At 44.1% G+C, this 17,895-nt stretch overlaps 2 protein-coding genes across 2 annotated transcripts; both read left to right on the forward strand.

Annotated features, from left to right (window-relative positions):
* Nucleotides 1-481: 481 nt before the first annotated feature.
* On the forward strand, nt 482-11,199 carry si:ch73-40a2.1 (tyrosine-protein kinase receptor TYRO3). Its single transcript, XM_062516854.1, has 15 exons — nt 482-845; nt 1,250-1,311; nt 1,413-2,049; nt 2,471-2,626; nt 2,824-3,141; nt 3,833-3,995; nt 4,371-4,486; nt 5,113-5,217; nt 5,647-5,727; nt 5,989-6,081; nt 6,527-6,648; nt 7,010-7,119; nt 7,523-7,682; nt 8,152-8,288; nt 10,178-11,199. Exons 1-15 carry the CDS (start codon nt 746-748, stop codon nt 10,518-10,520), a joined length of 2,703 nt encoding a protein of 900 aa, XP_062372838.1. The 5' UTR covers nt 482-745; the 3' UTR covers nt 10,521-11,199.
* A 590-nt stretch (nt 11,200-11,789) lies between these two features.
* rab1ba (zRAB1B, member RAS oncogene family a) lies at nt 11,790-17,448 on the forward strand. Its single transcript, XM_062515712.1, has 6 exons — nt 11,790-12,086; nt 13,923-13,995; nt 14,512-14,607; nt 15,967-16,062; nt 16,501-16,632; nt 16,872-17,448. The coding sequence occupies exons 1-6, from the start codon at nt 12,073-12,075 to the stop codon at nt 17,064-17,066; spliced, it is 606 nt and encodes a 201-aa protein (XP_062371696.1). The 5' UTR covers nt 11,790-12,072; the 3' UTR covers nt 17,067-17,448.
* The last annotated feature ends 447 nt before the right edge of the window (nt 17,449-17,895 follow it).

Consider the following 17,895-nt stretch of genomic DNA (forward strand, 5'->3'; position numbering starts at 1 on the left):
TGCGACTGCTGCTATAACATAGGCCTACCTATTTGAATTTTGACACAGGTAGTAGGAATTTCCCTTGAATTTCCCCTGCGGAATCAATAAAGTATCAATCTACCTATCGATGTAGGATAATAATGCAAGTAAACTCCGACCACACAAATGATATGCGACAAGTTTCACTTGACAGTATAGGCTAATGTTGGTCTGTCAAAGTGTAACTGCTCACCTGAAATGATAATGTAGGCCTGCTACCATTAACCTATTTCTGACAACCAAGAGGAGTGGCACTCCAAGGGTCAGATTTCTCTGGTTTCCATATAGCATGGGCTATAGCGTCATGGCAAGAAGTGTAGGCTGAGGGGTGGGGTAAAAAACAGAGTAAACTTGCCGTAACTCGCTCATGTCCGAAGAATTTCAGAAAGGGTGCGCAACATAACATTTGGTTTCTTTAAAGGCCAGGCCTACAGCAGCAGGTAATTAGAATTCCGTCGTCCCCGCTTGAAGGAATGAAGCAATAACACCGACCTTATTATTCCAAAACATTGGAACGAAAGTGGGAGGGGACTGAATTCACTTTGACTCAAGACACAGCTGGATGGGACTAATTCTTAGAAACTTATAAATGGAACATAATTAACCAAAACTCGTAAATTAAAATGCTGAAATGGATTGTATGGAATAGCCTAGCTCGATGAACGCAACAAGCTTCCGAAGCTTGTGATTATCTGGCTGACACAGCTCAGTTTGTTGGATACGAATGGCACCGGTGATACGCATGACAACTATGTGGACAATCTACATACCGTATTTAACCTATATATTCGTCTCCATTGTGCCATCTTGGGCAGTAATAGAAGGTAAGAAGGGAAATACAAGCTCCGGTTTCTGAAATAGGCTACTTGTAATTTTGCTCGTGAAATGTATGTGGGCTATTTTTTTTTATGATGAACTTTATATCATTAATTTGGGCATTGTTGGTATAATTGTGGGAAAATAAAAAAGTCCAACGAAAAACTGAATAAACTCTACATATAAAGTCTTTAGTTAATAACATTTCAGTCGAGTTGAGTGAACTAAAGGAAATCAGTCGTATTTTGGAATGGGTTGTTTGTAATCAACATTTCACTCAATAAGGCTAAATGCGTGTAGTCAGGTCTGGGATAATTACTAGACAGATCATTTATCATATTATCAATATTTATGATGTTTTATTACGTTATCAATAGTGTCATTATTAACTATCCTACTTGAACCTTTCTAGAGGAACTGTTCAACTCTCTCCATCAGACAGATCCGAAATGGACTTCCTCTCCACAGAAAGCTGTAAACCACTTTAATTTTGGGCTCCTAAGCCCATTTTAAATATTTGTCTATTTCTAGTCTATAGTTCTGTCAAATTACATTATTATTTTTGTCTGTTTCAGTGGAAAGTAACTACATTCAGACTTGGTGCCGACTCTGATCACCCAGTTTTTCAAGCTTGTGCCAACATTCCCTCAGGCAGCACCACCAAACGCTTGACTACCCATTCGATTCCAAGGAAGAATGCTCGTAACGTATTACTGGATATAAAGTTTGTCCAGGAGATCGAATCGGGGCCTTTAAGTCATTTAAGTATCTCTGTTAAGGAAACCTCTTCCTCGTCGAGACTACCAGCCCGGAGAAGCAGGTTGATTTCCAAACTCAGCGCACCAAAAGGCTTTCCAGAGGACGCCGATGTGACGAATGTGGATGTTATGGAGAAGTACCTGCATAGCGTGCAGGGAATAGACGTCGGAGAGGTGTCGTCGGACTTTCAGCTGGACTTCTCTTACTCCGGCCCCTGCGTTTTCGTCGCTGCTGTGAGGCTGTACTATAAGCAGTGCCCCACGTTTCAGGGCAACCTGACCGAATTCAGGGCGGCACCAGCCGGGTCTGGGCTTCAGAGGGGCACATGCGCCGGTGGTTCCGTGGAGGACACTGCTCCACAACGCGAATGCGGAGCTGATGGATCCTGGGGACCGTTGCAGGGGATGTGTCTGTGCCCGCCAGGTCACGAGGAGGTACAAGGTTCTTGTAAAGGTGGGCTTGTTACCTACGTGCACTGAACAGATTAGGCCTACATATCCTCACTCACCTCCACACATGCGCGCACACAGCGCACATATCTGCCGTTGTTTGCTGTCACCATAGAACATCTTTATTTCATGGTGTATTTATGATGTATTTGAGGGGCCAAAAGAAACGTTTTCAGATGCCTCTGTGTGCCTATGTGTATGCACCCTCCTGAGCCATTATTATCAGGTCAGAGTTGGAGCTCACTTTTTCCATGTTAGGCTATTCTTTTACAGACCAAGATTAATTGAAACCAACCAAACAGTTTACCACCAGCTACACTTTTTACAACAAAACATGTTTCCCTTCCTCACTCACTCATAGACTTTATTATATTATTATCATGTATTATTGTATTATTATTTATTATATTATTATTATATTTTAGTCTGCCAGATTGGTACTTTCAAGCCAAACATTGAGAGAGGACGATGCCACCAGTGCCCTCCCAACAGTGAGACTAAGGTGGTGGGGGCACAGCAGTGTGTTTGTGTCCATGGATACTCTAAGTTGATAAATGATCCAGTTCCCCTCGGCTGTACAAGTAAGTGTCTCAATGGGATGTTGTTGATTTGTGTGAAAGGGTGTACAGTCCTGGAGAAACAGGATTTGTCAATTTGTCCTTATTGGATGTTGTCAATTCACTACATCCAATTCAAGGCATTTGGCATCACTTCTTAAATAATAAACATTTAAGGTTAAAATGTAATAAACCTCCTGTGTCTATCCCCCATCCCCTAGAATCACCTTCAGAGCCTGTAAACCTGACGCATCATCAGCTCAATGACTCCACCCTAACACTACGCTGGGACCCGCCCTCCAACCTGGGTGGCCGACAGGAAGTGACATACGCGGTGGAGTGCAGGCAGAGGGCGAGCGAGACGAGTGACCAGTGGGCTCCCTGCAGTGACGCCACCCGCGTCCTGCCCAGGCCCACTGACCTGACGGCCACTGCGGTCAACATTACCGGACTTCAGGCCCATCTGGACTACAAACTCGCCGTTAGGGCCAGTAACGCCGTGGGATCCGGTGCTCAAACCTCAACTACCATCCACAAATGTGAGTGCTTGGGAGGCTTAGCATGTGGTGTTGTTCCTGTGTACTGTGTGGAGGCTCTTGATGGTGGATGAGAATTGCCCTCCCCTCCAAGTGTAAACCCCTGCTCCTGGCTCTTTGCTGATGTTGTTGGAGTGCGCTGGTTGTCATGGCTACACAGGATGCACCACTGAAGTGTACTGTACGCCGCGTTCTGGTGTCTGGTGTAGCCACCTCTGTTGACTGATTGTCGCAGCACACGCCCCCCAAACAGACCGAACAGTTACGCATGTGCCGTATAACACGGCTGTCCCACCGCAGACCTGGGCTGTGCAGCTGGGTGTGGTGACTGACTCTCTTCCTGGTCATGTTGTGATTACGTTTTCCACACTGGGACCACAGCGTCTGTTTGGTGCACATGAAGATTTAAAGGATAAGGATTCTCCACTGTCTGGAAGTCTGGGCAGAACTCTTACAGTCACAAACAGGAAATACTTTGGTGGGCAGCATTTACAGCATCGTGCCCATGTGTCTGCATTTCTCAGTGGTGATGCTTGACATTGTATTGTTAGATTCTGTGTGCTGTGTGTGTGTGTGTGTGTGTGTGTGTGTGGTGTGTGTGGTGTGTGTGTGTGTGTGTGTGTGTGTGTGTGTGTATGTGGTCATGTTTGATGTTATTCATTGTGTGTATCTGTGTATCTTCCTGAATTGACAGGGAAGGTTCCGGTCATCACTCCCTCAGAGCCAGGTCCGGAGAAATCACTGGTGGAGAAGGGGTCTCCATCTCTGCTGGTTGGTGTGCTGGGTGGAGGTGTGCTGCTCATGGTCCTAGTGCCTGCTGTGTTGTATCTGCTGCGCAGGAAGTACAAGAGGCACAGGTAAGAATAATGTATTACCATATATGTAGCTATCTTTCTATATAGCTATCTGCTGTGTTTCCAGTAGACATAATAAGCCAGTGGTTCTCAAGTCATTTGCCTTCCTGGAGAACCCTGCCTTGTGTCCTCCTGTCCCCTGTGCTCTCCTGTCTGGCATGTCTTCCTTGCTATCTAAGCACACTGGATTAAAAGAAGAAAAAAAAAGAGTGTTGAGTAGCTAAATGAATGTTCTTGAGTAGCTAAATGAGGGGTCATGCAAGAGCACCTCTGATGAGTTTAATCAGGTAGACATATCAGGGGAAAAAAGAAAAAGTAGTGGAGTGGTCATGGTGTGCCAGTGTGTTGAGTGCTCATGGTGTGCCGTGCTGTGTTCAGTCCATTGCAGGAGGAGCCTCTGCTGCCCTCGTACCCTGTGGTGACTTACAGGCGAGATGTGGAGCCTCAGCCTGATCCAGCATCACCTACTGGCGAGGGTGCAAGAGCTTACCCAGGTTGCACAGTTTTTATTATTGTTATTATTATTTTATATATTTTAGATTTTTTAGTATCATTTCATTGAGATGTATTATTTTGGTGTTTTGCTGATGCATTAAATCCACTTCTGTGCTCTTAACCTGCAGCTAATGATATTAATTTCCTTTCATTTTAAGTGTGATATTTTTTTTATTGTTATACACTTGCACTACTCTGTAACCTCAGCACCTCACCCATAAAATACCCCTCAAGGCCAAAATAAAGAACATGACCCTTTCAAACATCCAGTCATATCTCGTCCATCTAAGATTAATAGTGGGCAGTTTCCCTTCTCTTGATTTAAATGGACAAACTTCCTGTTCTCTTCATAGAATCTCTCTCTCTCTCTCTCTCTCTTAACCCTCTCTCTTTCTCACTCTCACACTCTGACTCCCTACCTCTCTCGCTCTCTGCAAAAATAATAGTTTAGAAATGACGATGCTTGTTTGTTGTACTTGTTGCCTGTGCTGCCATCAGCATGTTCCACCCCTGTGTGTTCCCTCCATGAACCTAATTGTTCCTTGTTCCACTCTCTCTCTCCCTTTCTCTCTCTCTCCCTCTCTCTCTCTCTCTCTCTCTCTCTCTCTATCTCTCCCTCTCCCAGCTCCGCTCCAGGTGCTGGCTGGCCTCAGTGAGAAGCTGTTGTCCAGCCTGAGGGAGGTGCTGGTGGACCGGGCCAGTCTGACGCTGGGCAAAGAGCTGGGCAAGGGTAATGCACTGGCACACACAACTCTACACATATGAAAGCACAGCTATAGAGAAAAAAAAGAACACTTAGGTCTGCTAGCCTGATCACTGTTAGTGATTGTTTTATGGATACTGTGTGTCTTTTCATGTGATATTGAAATATGCTCCAGTGTAGAAGATAGGTCATCAGAAAAATGTTGCAACAGACTTGTTGTATGTTTACAGTGTTTACAGCATAATTCAGTGCGAACTTATTGTTTGTTTGGATTGGCTTTGGTTTGATACAGCATCAGTTTTGCTTCACAATGACAAGCAAAACTGTTTAAGAGCAACAGTTAGCCATGCAGGGCCCAGTAGTAGGCCCAATGCTTTTGTAATATCTCCATCCTGTTTGTTGTGCCTGTTAGACGTGTGTCTCTTACCTCCCCCTCCTCTGTGTGTGTGTGTCCAGGGGAGTTTGGATCTGTGTATGAAGGGATCTTCAGTCCACAGGGAGGAGAGGAGATGAAGGTGGCAGTGAAAACAATGAGAGGTCAGTAATATGTACAGCTTAACAAAGGAGGACCCTCCTACTTTTATTTACATGACATTACAATTTGATATTCAGTTGATATTTTTTTATCCAGTGTGACTTACAAGTGAGGACAGTAGTACAGAATGAGCAATTGGAATGCATTTTTACAGAACAATTGTGAAACTGGTTATTGCAGAAGATTTCAGTAATATAAGATGTATTAGGTCCTGTGGCTACAGGCTGTTGTACCATATTATAGACTTCTCTATTCCTTCTTAGCTGGTATCCACTCCCACGAGGATCTGGAGACCTTCTTGAAGGAAGCTGAGATCATGAGACATTTTGACCATGAAAATGTGGTCAGTCTTCTGGGTAAGACATTCTCCTACTCATGCTGACACGTTCACTTTTCTGTTTCGATATCTGTAGATCATGTTCAAACTTCAAAGCATAACATAATTCTAAACATGTTGCTATACCAGATGTGAAACTAAAACCCAGCAGCCTCTTTTTTCTGTCCTGCGGGCCAGGTTCTATTCTGAGCCTTGAAATCCTTGTCTGTGCAGAAATCAGTAGAAATGTCTCAGTCTGAGGGCTATGCTAGTACATTTATGGAAGAATAAATTCTGTGCTATTAATAAGAGAATTCTTCTGTGTTAATATAAAGGAAATGGTTAACTTTATGGTCCACTATGGGCATTGCCATCTAGACCGAGTATCTAGATGGCAATCTGACTATCTTAGAGTCAGATTTACAGTCTGCAGTGAGATTTCATTGATTGTAAGTATAAGTGTAGCATTTCTGTTTGTCCTGTAGGTGTCACTCTAGAGCAGGATGAGGACTCCTCCATCCCCGTGCCTCTGGTGATCCTGCCCTTCCTGAGGCATGGAGACCTGCGGCGATTCCTGATCGCCACTCGCTATGGGGACATTCCCATGGTGAACAACAGCTTCCTCTTCTCTCTCTTCCCTTCCCCTACAAACACGCACACACACACACAAACACACACACACACACACACACACACACACACACACACACACACACACACACACACACACACACACGACACACGACACACACACAGAGAGAGAGTTCTAAAATTTTGATGACAAACTGTAATTACAGTATAATGGATGATGTGTTCTCATTTATGTATAAAACAGAGGGTAAATGTGACTAGTAAAAACTATGAGTAGATTCCTCTGAATAATGCATTAAATGAGACCATTGCTATTTATACTTTTGATGCATTTGTGATGACTCTGGTTGCTGACTTTCCTCTGCTCGCTGTTCCAGTTTGTACCCTATCAGAGTCTGCTCCGCTTCATGATTGACATTGCTTCTGGGATGGAATATCTGAGTTCCAAAGGCTTCTTGCATCGGGACCTGGCTGCACGCAATTGCATGTAAGTCCAGGAGGTGGCGACAAAACTACATGTCAGCTACTATACATGTTGGCAGGGGAGAGCTAAGGAATTTTGGGCCTCCTGGAAAAATATTTCGGTGGGCCCCAATTTAATGAATTCAGAGGTTCCAGTGAAATTTTTGCTGACCCTCTTCAGTTGTTGCCAACTTGAAACATCATCAACTTTGAAGTCAATACTTGGTGTGCTGCATGTTATATATGTAGGGCTCGGTATAATAAACAATTTCAAGAGTGATTCATTGTAATATATTGATGTAAAAACATAGTGTGTGTAATACAAAGATATTCTGGACAGGGGCTTTGGAGCTCAGCTAGTGTAAGGACATGCATATACAGTGATAGTGACAGCTGACAGGTCTACTAAAGTCCTCCTCTGGTCACAGGTTGGGGGATGACTTGCATGTGCGTGTGGCGGACTTTGGCCTCTCCAAGAGTGTCTACAGCGGCAACTACTACAGGCAGAAGGTGGCCATCCGTTTGCCTATGAAGTGGATGGCCATAGAGAGTCTGTCCGAGTCCATGTTCACCACCAAAACAGATGTGGTCAGTTGCCCAGCACTTTTGTCATATAGCTTTCACAGTATATCTACACCATACAGCTCTGGAAACCACTGCACATTTTGCTGATGCTATCCCATGGTTGCTGAGTGATATTGGAATAAACATGACATTTGAATGTCACTCAGCAACCATTTAGGATAACATAAAAATGTACAGTGGTCTTTTTTTTAACTGGATGGAATTGAAAGTATATGATACCATTTGAGTATGGAGTCTACATCCTGAAGGGGACACAATTCATAAAAATACATAATGAAAAACACATGAACACATAAAACAAAAATAATGTTTGTATTTATATACTGTGCCTACTTTTCACATTTGAAATTAAATTATCTATGCATCTGCCTCCCCCTTTACACATACAACAACAAATGCCTTTCACACAAATTCAATTACACACATTCTTTGACATTCAGTGTGCTAAACAATGGTTTTGTCTTCATACCAGTGGTCCTTCGGGGTGACCATGTGGGAGATCATGTCCAGGGGGAAGACGCCCTACCCCGGGGTTCACAACCATGAGCTCCTGGCTTATCTGGAGGCTGGCCAGAGGCTGAAACCACCTGCAGACTGTGAAAGCACGCTGTAAGTTTGTTTGTTTCTCGCTCCTCATCTGGTGAAGCAACTGTGTAATGTGACACTTGGTCGGTTCAGGCTCGATTCCTGAACCTGCCATTGTGGGTCCATGTTGTTATATTTAGTATCACCTAAATTATAATGTTATAATGCTGATCACATTATTGGTACAGGACAAACATCCTGCACCAATAAACATCCTTACTTAAATAACAGTTTGAGCTTCATGTCCAAGACCGGAATGCTGATTTTTTTACCTAACATGTGATGCTGCTCCACCCATGTCAACAAGGAACAGAGGAGGTAGAGTAGATCTTGGGTGAACAGTGCATTTTGTAGAAAAAGCTAAGCCTTTTGAAAATACACTTTGTCATTACATTGATGAAAGCTCCAAATTCACACCACATTGGGAAAGGTAGTTGCAATTTGTGGGAAAATGATGAGAGAAACAGTAGGCTGACCTGTCCCACCTTGACCAGACTGATGGAGAGGGCAGGCAAGGTGTGCTTGGACACATCCTCCCGCACCCACTCTCAGCAGAGCTCCAGCAACTCTCTTCTGGTCAGAGGAGCAGAACCCCCAATCTCAACACCAACTTAGAAATGGCCTATTGTATTTCCATGGCAAGAACTCAATGAAACAAGATGTTATGGGTTAGTTATAGATCTATTGTGGTTGTTGTGGTTTCCATATTGACGTGCATGTAATGGTTTCCATGTTCAGGCATTGTTATCAAATGTCTGCCTGCTGTGATGGTACAGTATTTGAGAATGGCGGCTGTTGCTGTAGATGATTTTTGTTTCAGTTGATTCGATATACTTTAATGTCTATGCTCTGTTCTGTAGCACAATGGCTCTCAGAGGATATTAAAGTGTTACTAAGTCTATCCATGTCAAGGCCATGGCTAAGTTTCACCAGACAGTAAACAAGTGATAATAGGCCTAAATGTAGATGTTGTATGACTGTGCTTTGAGTTACCTTGTGTTAAGTATTATCACCAAATCTACATGTCTGGATGTTGAATGTGGGAAGCTGTCCATGAGCAAATCAAATTATGTCTTTGTCAAATTATGTGGCTAGAGGGAAAATCCTCTCTCGCATTGTCGTCGGCTGTCTCATATCTGTGGAGTATCTGAAGATGGACGTAGCATGTTCTCAATACTCGTCCAAGTATTCGTTGGCAAGGCTTGTTGGCTGCCTTCTGTGGCTCACCTAATTGAATCAATGTGAGCTCTTCTGGCATGCGTAAAGCATAGGAGCTCTGACTCAGACCAAAACAGAAGGGCTTATTCATCAGAGATGGGTCTGAGGGGACTCTTTCATTATCTCTGCTCGCTGATTTGAGAATGAAGAAGGCTGCAGTACGATGCTTCTCAATATAACATTTTAAGTGCATGGTGAAAGGCACCACACATAGAGAATGCAGTTTGGGATTAAGGGGAGGTAGTAGTCTATGGATGTGCAGAAACAGGGAGAGGGCCTGCATACTGCAGAGCTCAACTGCACATGTGAATCTTGGACAACACTATGCGAATGCTAATGAGCTCATCTGCTACTAAGACTCCTTTCAAAGCCTGTAACACATCATGTTAGATCAACCGCCATTATCCAAACCACAGTCAGATTACTCTAGAGAGTAGTAGAGCTACTAACTGTTAATTTGTATCTATTCTGTCTGATGCTAATAGTGTTGACTATTAACTCATCACCCCTGTTGTCGTCATTGTAATGAGAGCCATAGAGCAACCAATCCAACTTGACCTCTGCCTCATCTCTTCCTAAAGTCCTATTTTTATCTCCCAAATTCTCTTTCCTCCTCTTCTACTCTGACTCACTCTACTTCCTTGCCATTGCTCTTTGACACTCTCTCTCTCTCTCTCTCTCTCTCTCTCTCTCAGATATGAGGTGATGCAGAGCTGCTGGGAGAGTGACCCAGCACAGAGGCCTGGCTTTGCAGAGCTAGGTGTGCAACTCAAAGGCCTTCTGTCCAAGCTCCCACCCCTGGAGGCCAGCAAGGAGGCCCACTACATCAATCAGGGTCTGGAAGCTGCCATTCAGGGGGGTGCGTCCGGAGTGGACACTGAGTTGGAGGAAGCTGCTGAGGGCAACATTTACCTGCCAGAACCTGTGGCTGCTTACCTTCCTCCACACGGGACAGAGCAAGAGGGGGATGGCGGGAAAGACGAAGAGGGATATTTGTTGTTTGTTAAGGCTGGTTCAGCTCACGGACCAAAGGACTAACTTTGCACTAGCAACTTTGGACTTCTTCAGGGGGGAATGAATACTCAGGGTCTATGTTCTTGTTTATTTGTTTATTTTGTACATCCATGTGTTAGAAAGGGAAAGTGAGAGAAAAGAGAGTTCTAAGTGCATTGCTTTTCATAAGTTTGAGATCTTCAGTTATCTCATAGCCTGCATTTCTCATAGTCATGTTGTGACTAATCAAGCCCACAATAGCTGATGCTCCAAGTACTGAACTCATCTAAAGGCCAGTTATTACTTCTTTAATCAGGGCAGCATTTTTCAGCTGTGCAAGCATAATCATCATGATCACTTAGCCTTTAATACGATAAACTCAGTTTAGCAACCAATGTGCCATCAGACCACAAGATGGATGGTTGCAGAGAGCCTCTGTGCACTGATGTAGATATTGTATTACAAAATCAACTATTTCCTGCAACAACAGTCATTTACAACATTAATGATGTCTTCACTGCAAAGTATTGACTTGCTATTATTTTAATAGGCCTAGATGACAAATTAACTTTTCCCAAGGAAATGTCTAAGTGCCTGTAAATGCATATGAAATACTCTTTTTTTTACTAAATGTCTCAGAGCAATAGAGCTCTGATTTTATTATGATGTTCTGTTGAACTAGGCTACTAGCCTACAAGCCTTAATAAACCAGGGTCATTTTTACATTTTACATCCATTGACTTATAAATTCCATCCTTGTTTTTTTTCAAATTAACCTGAAACAGGACGTTCCCTACTTTTTCCTTTGCATTTTCCTGGACCAATTTTACAATCACCTCCGAACCACATCGACACTGACCTGCGGCATGTGACCACAGGCCTATGATGTCCCATTCTGACAACTACCTTTAGACTATGCTACATAGACTGTAAAAACATATGTTACTGTAATATTTGCACATACGCCTTCTGAAATATAGCCCACTGGATACTGGATTTAAATTACTGAACTGCTCTGAAATAAGCAAGAATTTGGCTTAAAGTCTACAGAAGTAGGCCTAGGCCTAGGTTTATATAGAATTCTATAGAATTTTCAGAGAGAAACGTGTAAGTAGTCATTTGGGTGCATGGTAGAATTATGAAGTTAACAGGATCACTTTTAAGTTTACCAAAATAAACTCTTTGGCCCTCCGCTGGACTGTATTAACAGAAAACGGACGTTTGTAGTGTGCGGGTTAAAGCTATGTCATATTTTTTGATGGAATCTGTGTCCGTATGCCACGTCATCTGATGTCACTGCCGCACCTGCGCAGCCATCTTGTACTTCGAGCGAGAGGATAGGACAGAAAGAAAGAATAGCTGGGAAAATAACGTACTGATTTTGGGATATCCAGGAATGACCGTCAAGTAAAACCGACAGAACGACACTTTTAGGTCTCCAAATAATTGAGCTTGCCACCGACAGGTCAAAAAGAAGCTTAACAAGTGCCTCGGAGAATTCAGACTCACAAGTCATCTTTTTGCCTCAAAGCGGAGCTCGAGAGGAGGAAGGAACAGTGTCAAATCGACAGAAAACAGCCCGGCCCTCAATTACACCATGAATCCTGAATAGTGAGTAAACCACATCGGTTTGCAGAATACTGTCACACTCTGTGTCGTGGAAAGGTCATATTAAGGGATTTTTTCGTGTTGTATTTTTGCGATTACAGCTGCCTTTTCACTGGGGCGCTACCTTTAGGCAGCACAGCTTGCTAGCCGCTAGGGTAACGTCAGTTAGCGTACTAGCTAATAGTCAGCAAATGTTAGCAAGCTAACGTTGAAATCAGTCGCTCTCTGGCTTCCTACTCTTGTACTGGCTAGCAATATGTATTGTAAGTTTGGCTAACCCTCGAAACCTCATAAGATCTCAGTGGTTACAACATAAGTTGGTGAGGGTAACTGTTGGCTATAAAGCGTTTTTGTTGACGTTAGCCAGATAACTTGGCTAGTAGACGGGGAACAATCGTCGTTGTCCAGCTTGGAAAATGGATTTTCATTTTTAATGACATAAAGATGTTTTCTTGCGATTGTGATCTGTGTTGAGTTGTAAATTAACGTTACAGTTGCAGTCAGCCAACCTACGTTTGTAATACCTGGTGATATCAAACCAATGTGACACGACATCATGACCGCGGTAATGGTTAACATTATATTAGCAGGCTAACGTTACAAACTAACGTGAAGTTACCGCAGCTACCGATAAAGTATCTTTAGCTACCGGATTTCGGGCTAAGAACGAAAGAGGACGTGGACTTATAAACGTCACATTATTGAAGTTGCGTAGCCAAAATACAATAGAGGGTTTTGTCCTTCTATATATTAACAAATACTATAGGCAATAGCGTACAGATGTGCTATTTTGATGAAATGTACTTACAGCTACCTACCTTGGCTAATGTTGACTTGTACGCTGACGCGTCAAGGAATACTAGCTAACGTTAGTGAAGGTTCTGCGTTAGTGTTACTTAATTGACAGGTGATTGGGCTTAACATTTTAGCAGTTGTATCTGAATAGGTAGTTATCAGTTGGATACAGGCAGGATGTTTAATGTGAACGTAACTGTACAAATATTGGCCAGACATTGTTTGATGTTTTGAGTTGGACCGCTGTTGTTAGCCAGCTAATACGGTTGTAACAAGTCGATTCCTTCACTCGTTTGATCTTATCTAGCCAATTTACTTATGGATAGAGCATGCTTTTAGAAGAGGCATGCTATACTTTGCTAGCTAACATAGGCCCCAGATACTGACTGTACATGTGACGCAATATTGCCATGTTGTTCAACTCATCTAGGCAAGAAGGTGATTGCTGTCAGGAATAGATTGTTGATTGCGACACACTTTGAAGTGAAAGGTGCAGGTTGTGTACATGTGATACTTGTGTACAAGTTTTGGAAAGGTTTGCCGAGTTACTCATGCGCTTATAAGGACGACCACGGCTTTTGGATGTAAACGTGTTTGTTAACCTGAGTCTTTGGCAATTGTTGTGACTGGCGATGTGATCTGAACCTGTTTTGGATTCGATCAAGTTGCCGTTGAAAATGTTGTTGACAGCTGAACTGTCATAAATTATTCTGTAGTTCATGACTATGTGTTATGACAAGATAATCCAAACGATAATCTGCGATGGTGTTTTGCAAACTTGTTTGGGAAGGTTGTCCTTAGTTGTATCTACAATTTAGTGTGGTTTACTGTTTCAATATGTTTGTTGCAATACATGTATCAGTATCATCAGGGTATCAGAACAGTCCCTACTTCACTGGTTGGTTACTTTGAAAAGTTTCCAACTTGTGGATATGCCCACCTTAACCAACCCCTTGTCATCATAAAAGTGGTGATGCCTTGTCAGTGACTTGAGAAGTGCCATCTCTTCATTTCACTTGATTTGTCTCTTGTCTTGTTTCACAGTGACTACCTGTTCAAACTCCTCCTTATTGGCGACTCTGGTGTTGGGAAATCTTGCCTTTTGTTGCGATTTGCTGTGAGTATATTACATGCCTGGACTTCTGTTGAATCCATGAGAAATCATTTGTATATGATTTGCACAGCACATCCTGTTAGTCGTTAGCATTGTAACTAGACTGGCTCATACCTAACAGGGTTATTTACACAATACGTTACATCGGAAAATCTATACCAACAACACTGACAGCAAATGTATGTTTGAAACATACTTGGGAAATAAAATCAGATTCGGGTGTTATTTTGCCTGTGTAGTAAACATTTAGCTCTAACTGTATGACTTTAGCTCTGCTGCTGTTGTCACCGACCCATGTAGCCTGAGCCTCCATATGCATCAGTCCTAGGCTGTAGTTGTTTACTGAAGTGAATGCAGTTTCAAAGAGTGGGTGTAGCCAAAGTGTATGCATTCCCTGTATTGTCATTCACTTTGGATTCTAGCATGTGCAAGGTAAATTACTGTGCAGGGAAATTGCAGAGAACTTGAACCCTGTTTTGCCTCTTCAATGTCTTCTACTTTCTTGTTTGGTTTTTGCAGGACGACACTTACACAGAGAGCTATATCAGCACCATCGGAGTCGACTTCAAAATCCGCACCATAGAACTGGATGGCAAGACCATCAAGCTGCAGATTGTGAGTAGAATGTTCTAGAATGACCCTCACTCTCAGCTTCCTACATACACTTTTTGCTTCTTACTGTTTGATGAGAAGGAAAAACCACACACCATTTTGTGTAGGTAATGCACAGGTTAATCCTCCCACCATGAATGTTTGTATGATGATGTTACATGTACAATTAACCCAATAGAGTTGTGTGAACCATCCTTAAAAAGTGTTACCTGTCAGTTACTGAGATGGTTATGGGCTGTTTTGGTTGACCCAGGTGAATACATAAATGTATTTTCATAATGTAATATTGAATACAGCAGAAAACTATGTCTGTTTTTCATCTTATTAAAGCTTTAGTCTTGGATACTAAGCTCACAAGTGTAACCTCCTCCAAATTATGTGGCTGAGTCACCATAGTAATTGGATCTGGTGCTTTCATTAAAATAACTGCATTGGCCACACACACACACACACACACACACACACACACACACACACACACACACACACACACACACAGTTGAGGGATGTTTAGTGCACATTAGTAAAGAGAGGACGTTGGTGTGGTCAGGTGGCCTTGTTTGTTGAGCACCTCACCCTTGGGCTATTTGAGCGCTGCTCTGGAGTTTCACTAGATGTGTGGCCTAGAAGCGGCGTGTTTGCATCAACCTTTAGCCACTGCATTTATGTAATGGTGGATTTCATCCATAGCCAGACAATGCAAGAGTACAACAATGCAATGCACTTCTGGTGCTAGAGGTATCAAGGACCTTATATCGAATCCAGAAACATCTAGAAAAGAAGCGTCTCTAATTTGATACTGGGAGAGAGTACAGCAACATCGCTAATGTAGTAGTCCTGAGCTCAGTGAAGATGTTCTCACCTGTAACGACAGGTATGTCACAGTAGATTCACCACTAATAATGTGCTGCAGTAGCCGGGAAAACTCCTAGTTAGCGCTAGGCTCCTACGAGGAGTGACTCACTGGAGCAGCCCCCTTAAGTTTAAGGTTCTAGAAGGGACAAGGGGACTCATCCTGCGGCTCCAAGTGGAGATGACATGTTTCTTTGGTCAAGCAGAATGACGTGTGGAGACAGCAAGTGGACCACCGTGTGCACAGTGCATCTTTATTTTTACAGACATGAGCCAGAAGAACTTATTTGTACAGTCCAACACCTCAGCATGGTCACAGAGAGTACTTTGCCATGGAGGATTTTCTTAGCGGCTGTGATGCCCCTATTACTAGTATTAGCATTGCAGTGCACATTATGTCAAAGTCCTACTATTTTTAACCTGAGTGCTGCTCACTGCGACAGCTGATTTTCTTATTCTCAAACTCATTTTCCTGTCTCCTCCGTTCCCTCTCCACCTTCTCCTCTGTAGTGGGATACTGCAGGCCAGGAGCGGTTCCGCACCATCACCTCCAGCTACTACCGCGGAGCCCACGGCATCATTGTCGTCTATGATGTCACAGATCAGGTGGGTGATCACATGACGGACGCAAGGGAACTGGGGGGAGGGGCGGGGCTGGGCAGGGGGCTCATGGAAGTGGAATCCTCAGTGTTGCTTAGCAACAGACGGCCCTCTATGACTCAGCTCGTTCAGTGACGGGCAATGATGAGGAGAATGATGATGAAAAGGATGATGAAAAGGATGATGAAGAGGATAACGACTGCAAGGAATGTGGAGAACGCATTTATATAAATAATTTAGAGGCCTCTGATGGAAGATTCATTGGGTCATTATTTATGGGCCTCAGAACTGACTTGGGAGTCGGTGTGAATCTATCAGCACGGGGCGCAAACATGAGTCATCCTAACCAGAAACGCAGAAAGCAGGCAGAAGTTCAGCACAGTGGCTGGAAAGTTTTGGAGTGGAGTTGATGAAATGCGTCTTCCTGTCCATCCTTCCTTTTAGGAATCCTACAACAATGTGAAGCAGTGGCTCCAGGAAATCGACCGCTATGCCAGCGAAAACGTCAACAAGCTGCTGGTTGGGAACAAGTGTGACCTCACCACTAAGAAAGTAGTGGACTACACCACTGCCAAGGTAAGCCCCTCTGTGAAGCTGCCATGCCCCCCCAATGGATTTTCTTTGATATATTTATGCATACATGCTTTACTTTATGTATACATGTGACACTTTTGTAGAAGACTGCTGAAAATGATCTTTTCCAGTTGGCACCAAGCGGAGATGTAGTTTGAACTGGGTTAGAATTGGGTGCCTTGTAGAGTTTCCTGGGAGTTCAAATGAGTGCCTTTGTTTCCCCTCCTCACCCCCCTTTGCAGGAGTTTGCTGATTCTCTGGCCATCCCCTTCCTGGAGACCAGCGCCAAGAACGCCACCAATGTGGAGCAGGCCTTCATGACCATGGCGGCCGAGATCAAGAAGCGCATGGGGCCCGGCGCCACGGCCGGCGGCGACAAGCCCAACCTGAAGATCGAGAGCACGCCGGTGCGACAGTCTGGCGGCGGCTGCTGCTAAGTGCGCTCACACACGCCGAACGGACGGACGGGACGGACCTTCTCCCGGATCCCCCCACCCCACATCCACAGCCACCCCCCTCTCTCACACACACACACACACACACACAGACACACACACACTCACTCACTCAGCATCCAGCCAAAATCCCACCACCCAACATCGTCCCTCTCCTCCTCTCACTCTCCCACTCCCACTCCAAACAGTGACCCCAGGCCCAGCGTTCCTCAGCACCATCTCAGCTCACTCCCACCCAGCCTGACCCAGAGTAGCACCGTGTGCCAGGGACAGCTCCCTGGAGCCTACCAACAGCCACCACCCAGGTGCTGTGCTCCGACAGGAAGAGAGAGAGGGAGAGAAAGAGAGAGAAAGAGAGAGGGAGGGAGGGAGGGAGGGCGTAGGAGACGAGAGCAGTGCAGTGATGACGGGTGAGTGTGAACGCGGAAGAAAGAAGGGATAGACTGAGCGGGAGGTAGTGAGAGAAGGAGAAGGCAGATGGAGAGAAGCGGAGCGGTGTTTAGCGATGGCTCTCACGTGGGAGGTGTGAAGGAGAGGGTCAGGAGCAGTTAGGAGAGATAGGTATTGATCTGGAGACAGAGAGAGAAGGGACACACAGGGGAGATTAGGTCCTGGTCTCACTGTTCATATCTCTCTCTCTTATCTCCAACCAACACACACACGCACACACACACACACACACACACACACACACACACACACACACACATATATGCTCTCTTACTGAAGTTTGGTTTGTGGGAGTGGGTTTGAAGGTGTTTGAGAACTGTTTTTTTTGTTTGTTTTTGGTTTTGTTTTTCAGTCCCTCGTG

The sequence above is a fragment of the Sardina pilchardus genome, chromosome 16, assembly GCF_963854185.1.
Source record: "Sardina pilchardus chromosome 16, fSarPil1.1, whole genome shotgun sequence".
NCBI lineage: Eukaryota > Metazoa > Chordata > Actinopteri > Clupeiformes > Clupeidae > Sardina > Sardina pilchardus.

Excerpts from the sequence above, each read along its gene's own strand:
- si:ch73-40a2.1 (XM_062516854.1), top strand. The coding sequence starts at position 746 with ATGGCACCGGTGATACGCATGACAACTATGTGGACAATCTACATACCG. Across the intron at positions 5,218-5,646 it reads GGGCAAAGAGCTGGGCAAGG|GGGAGTTTGGATCTGTGTAT; the intron begins GTAATGCACTGG and ends GTGTGTGTCCAG. Across the intron at positions 5,728-5,988 it reads GGCAGTGAAAACAATGAGAG|CTGGTATCCACTCCCACGAG; the intron begins GTCAGTAATATG and ends ATTCCTTCTTAG.
- rab1ba (XM_062515712.1), top strand. Across the intron at positions 13,996-14,511 it reads GCCTTTTGTTGCGATTTGCT|GACGACACTTACACAGAGAG; the intron begins GTGAGTATATTA and ends TGGTTTTTGCAG. Across the intron at positions 14,608-15,966 it reads AGACCATCAAGCTGCAGATT|TGGGATACTGCAGGCCAGGA; the intron begins GTGAGTAGAATG and ends TCTCCTCTGTAG.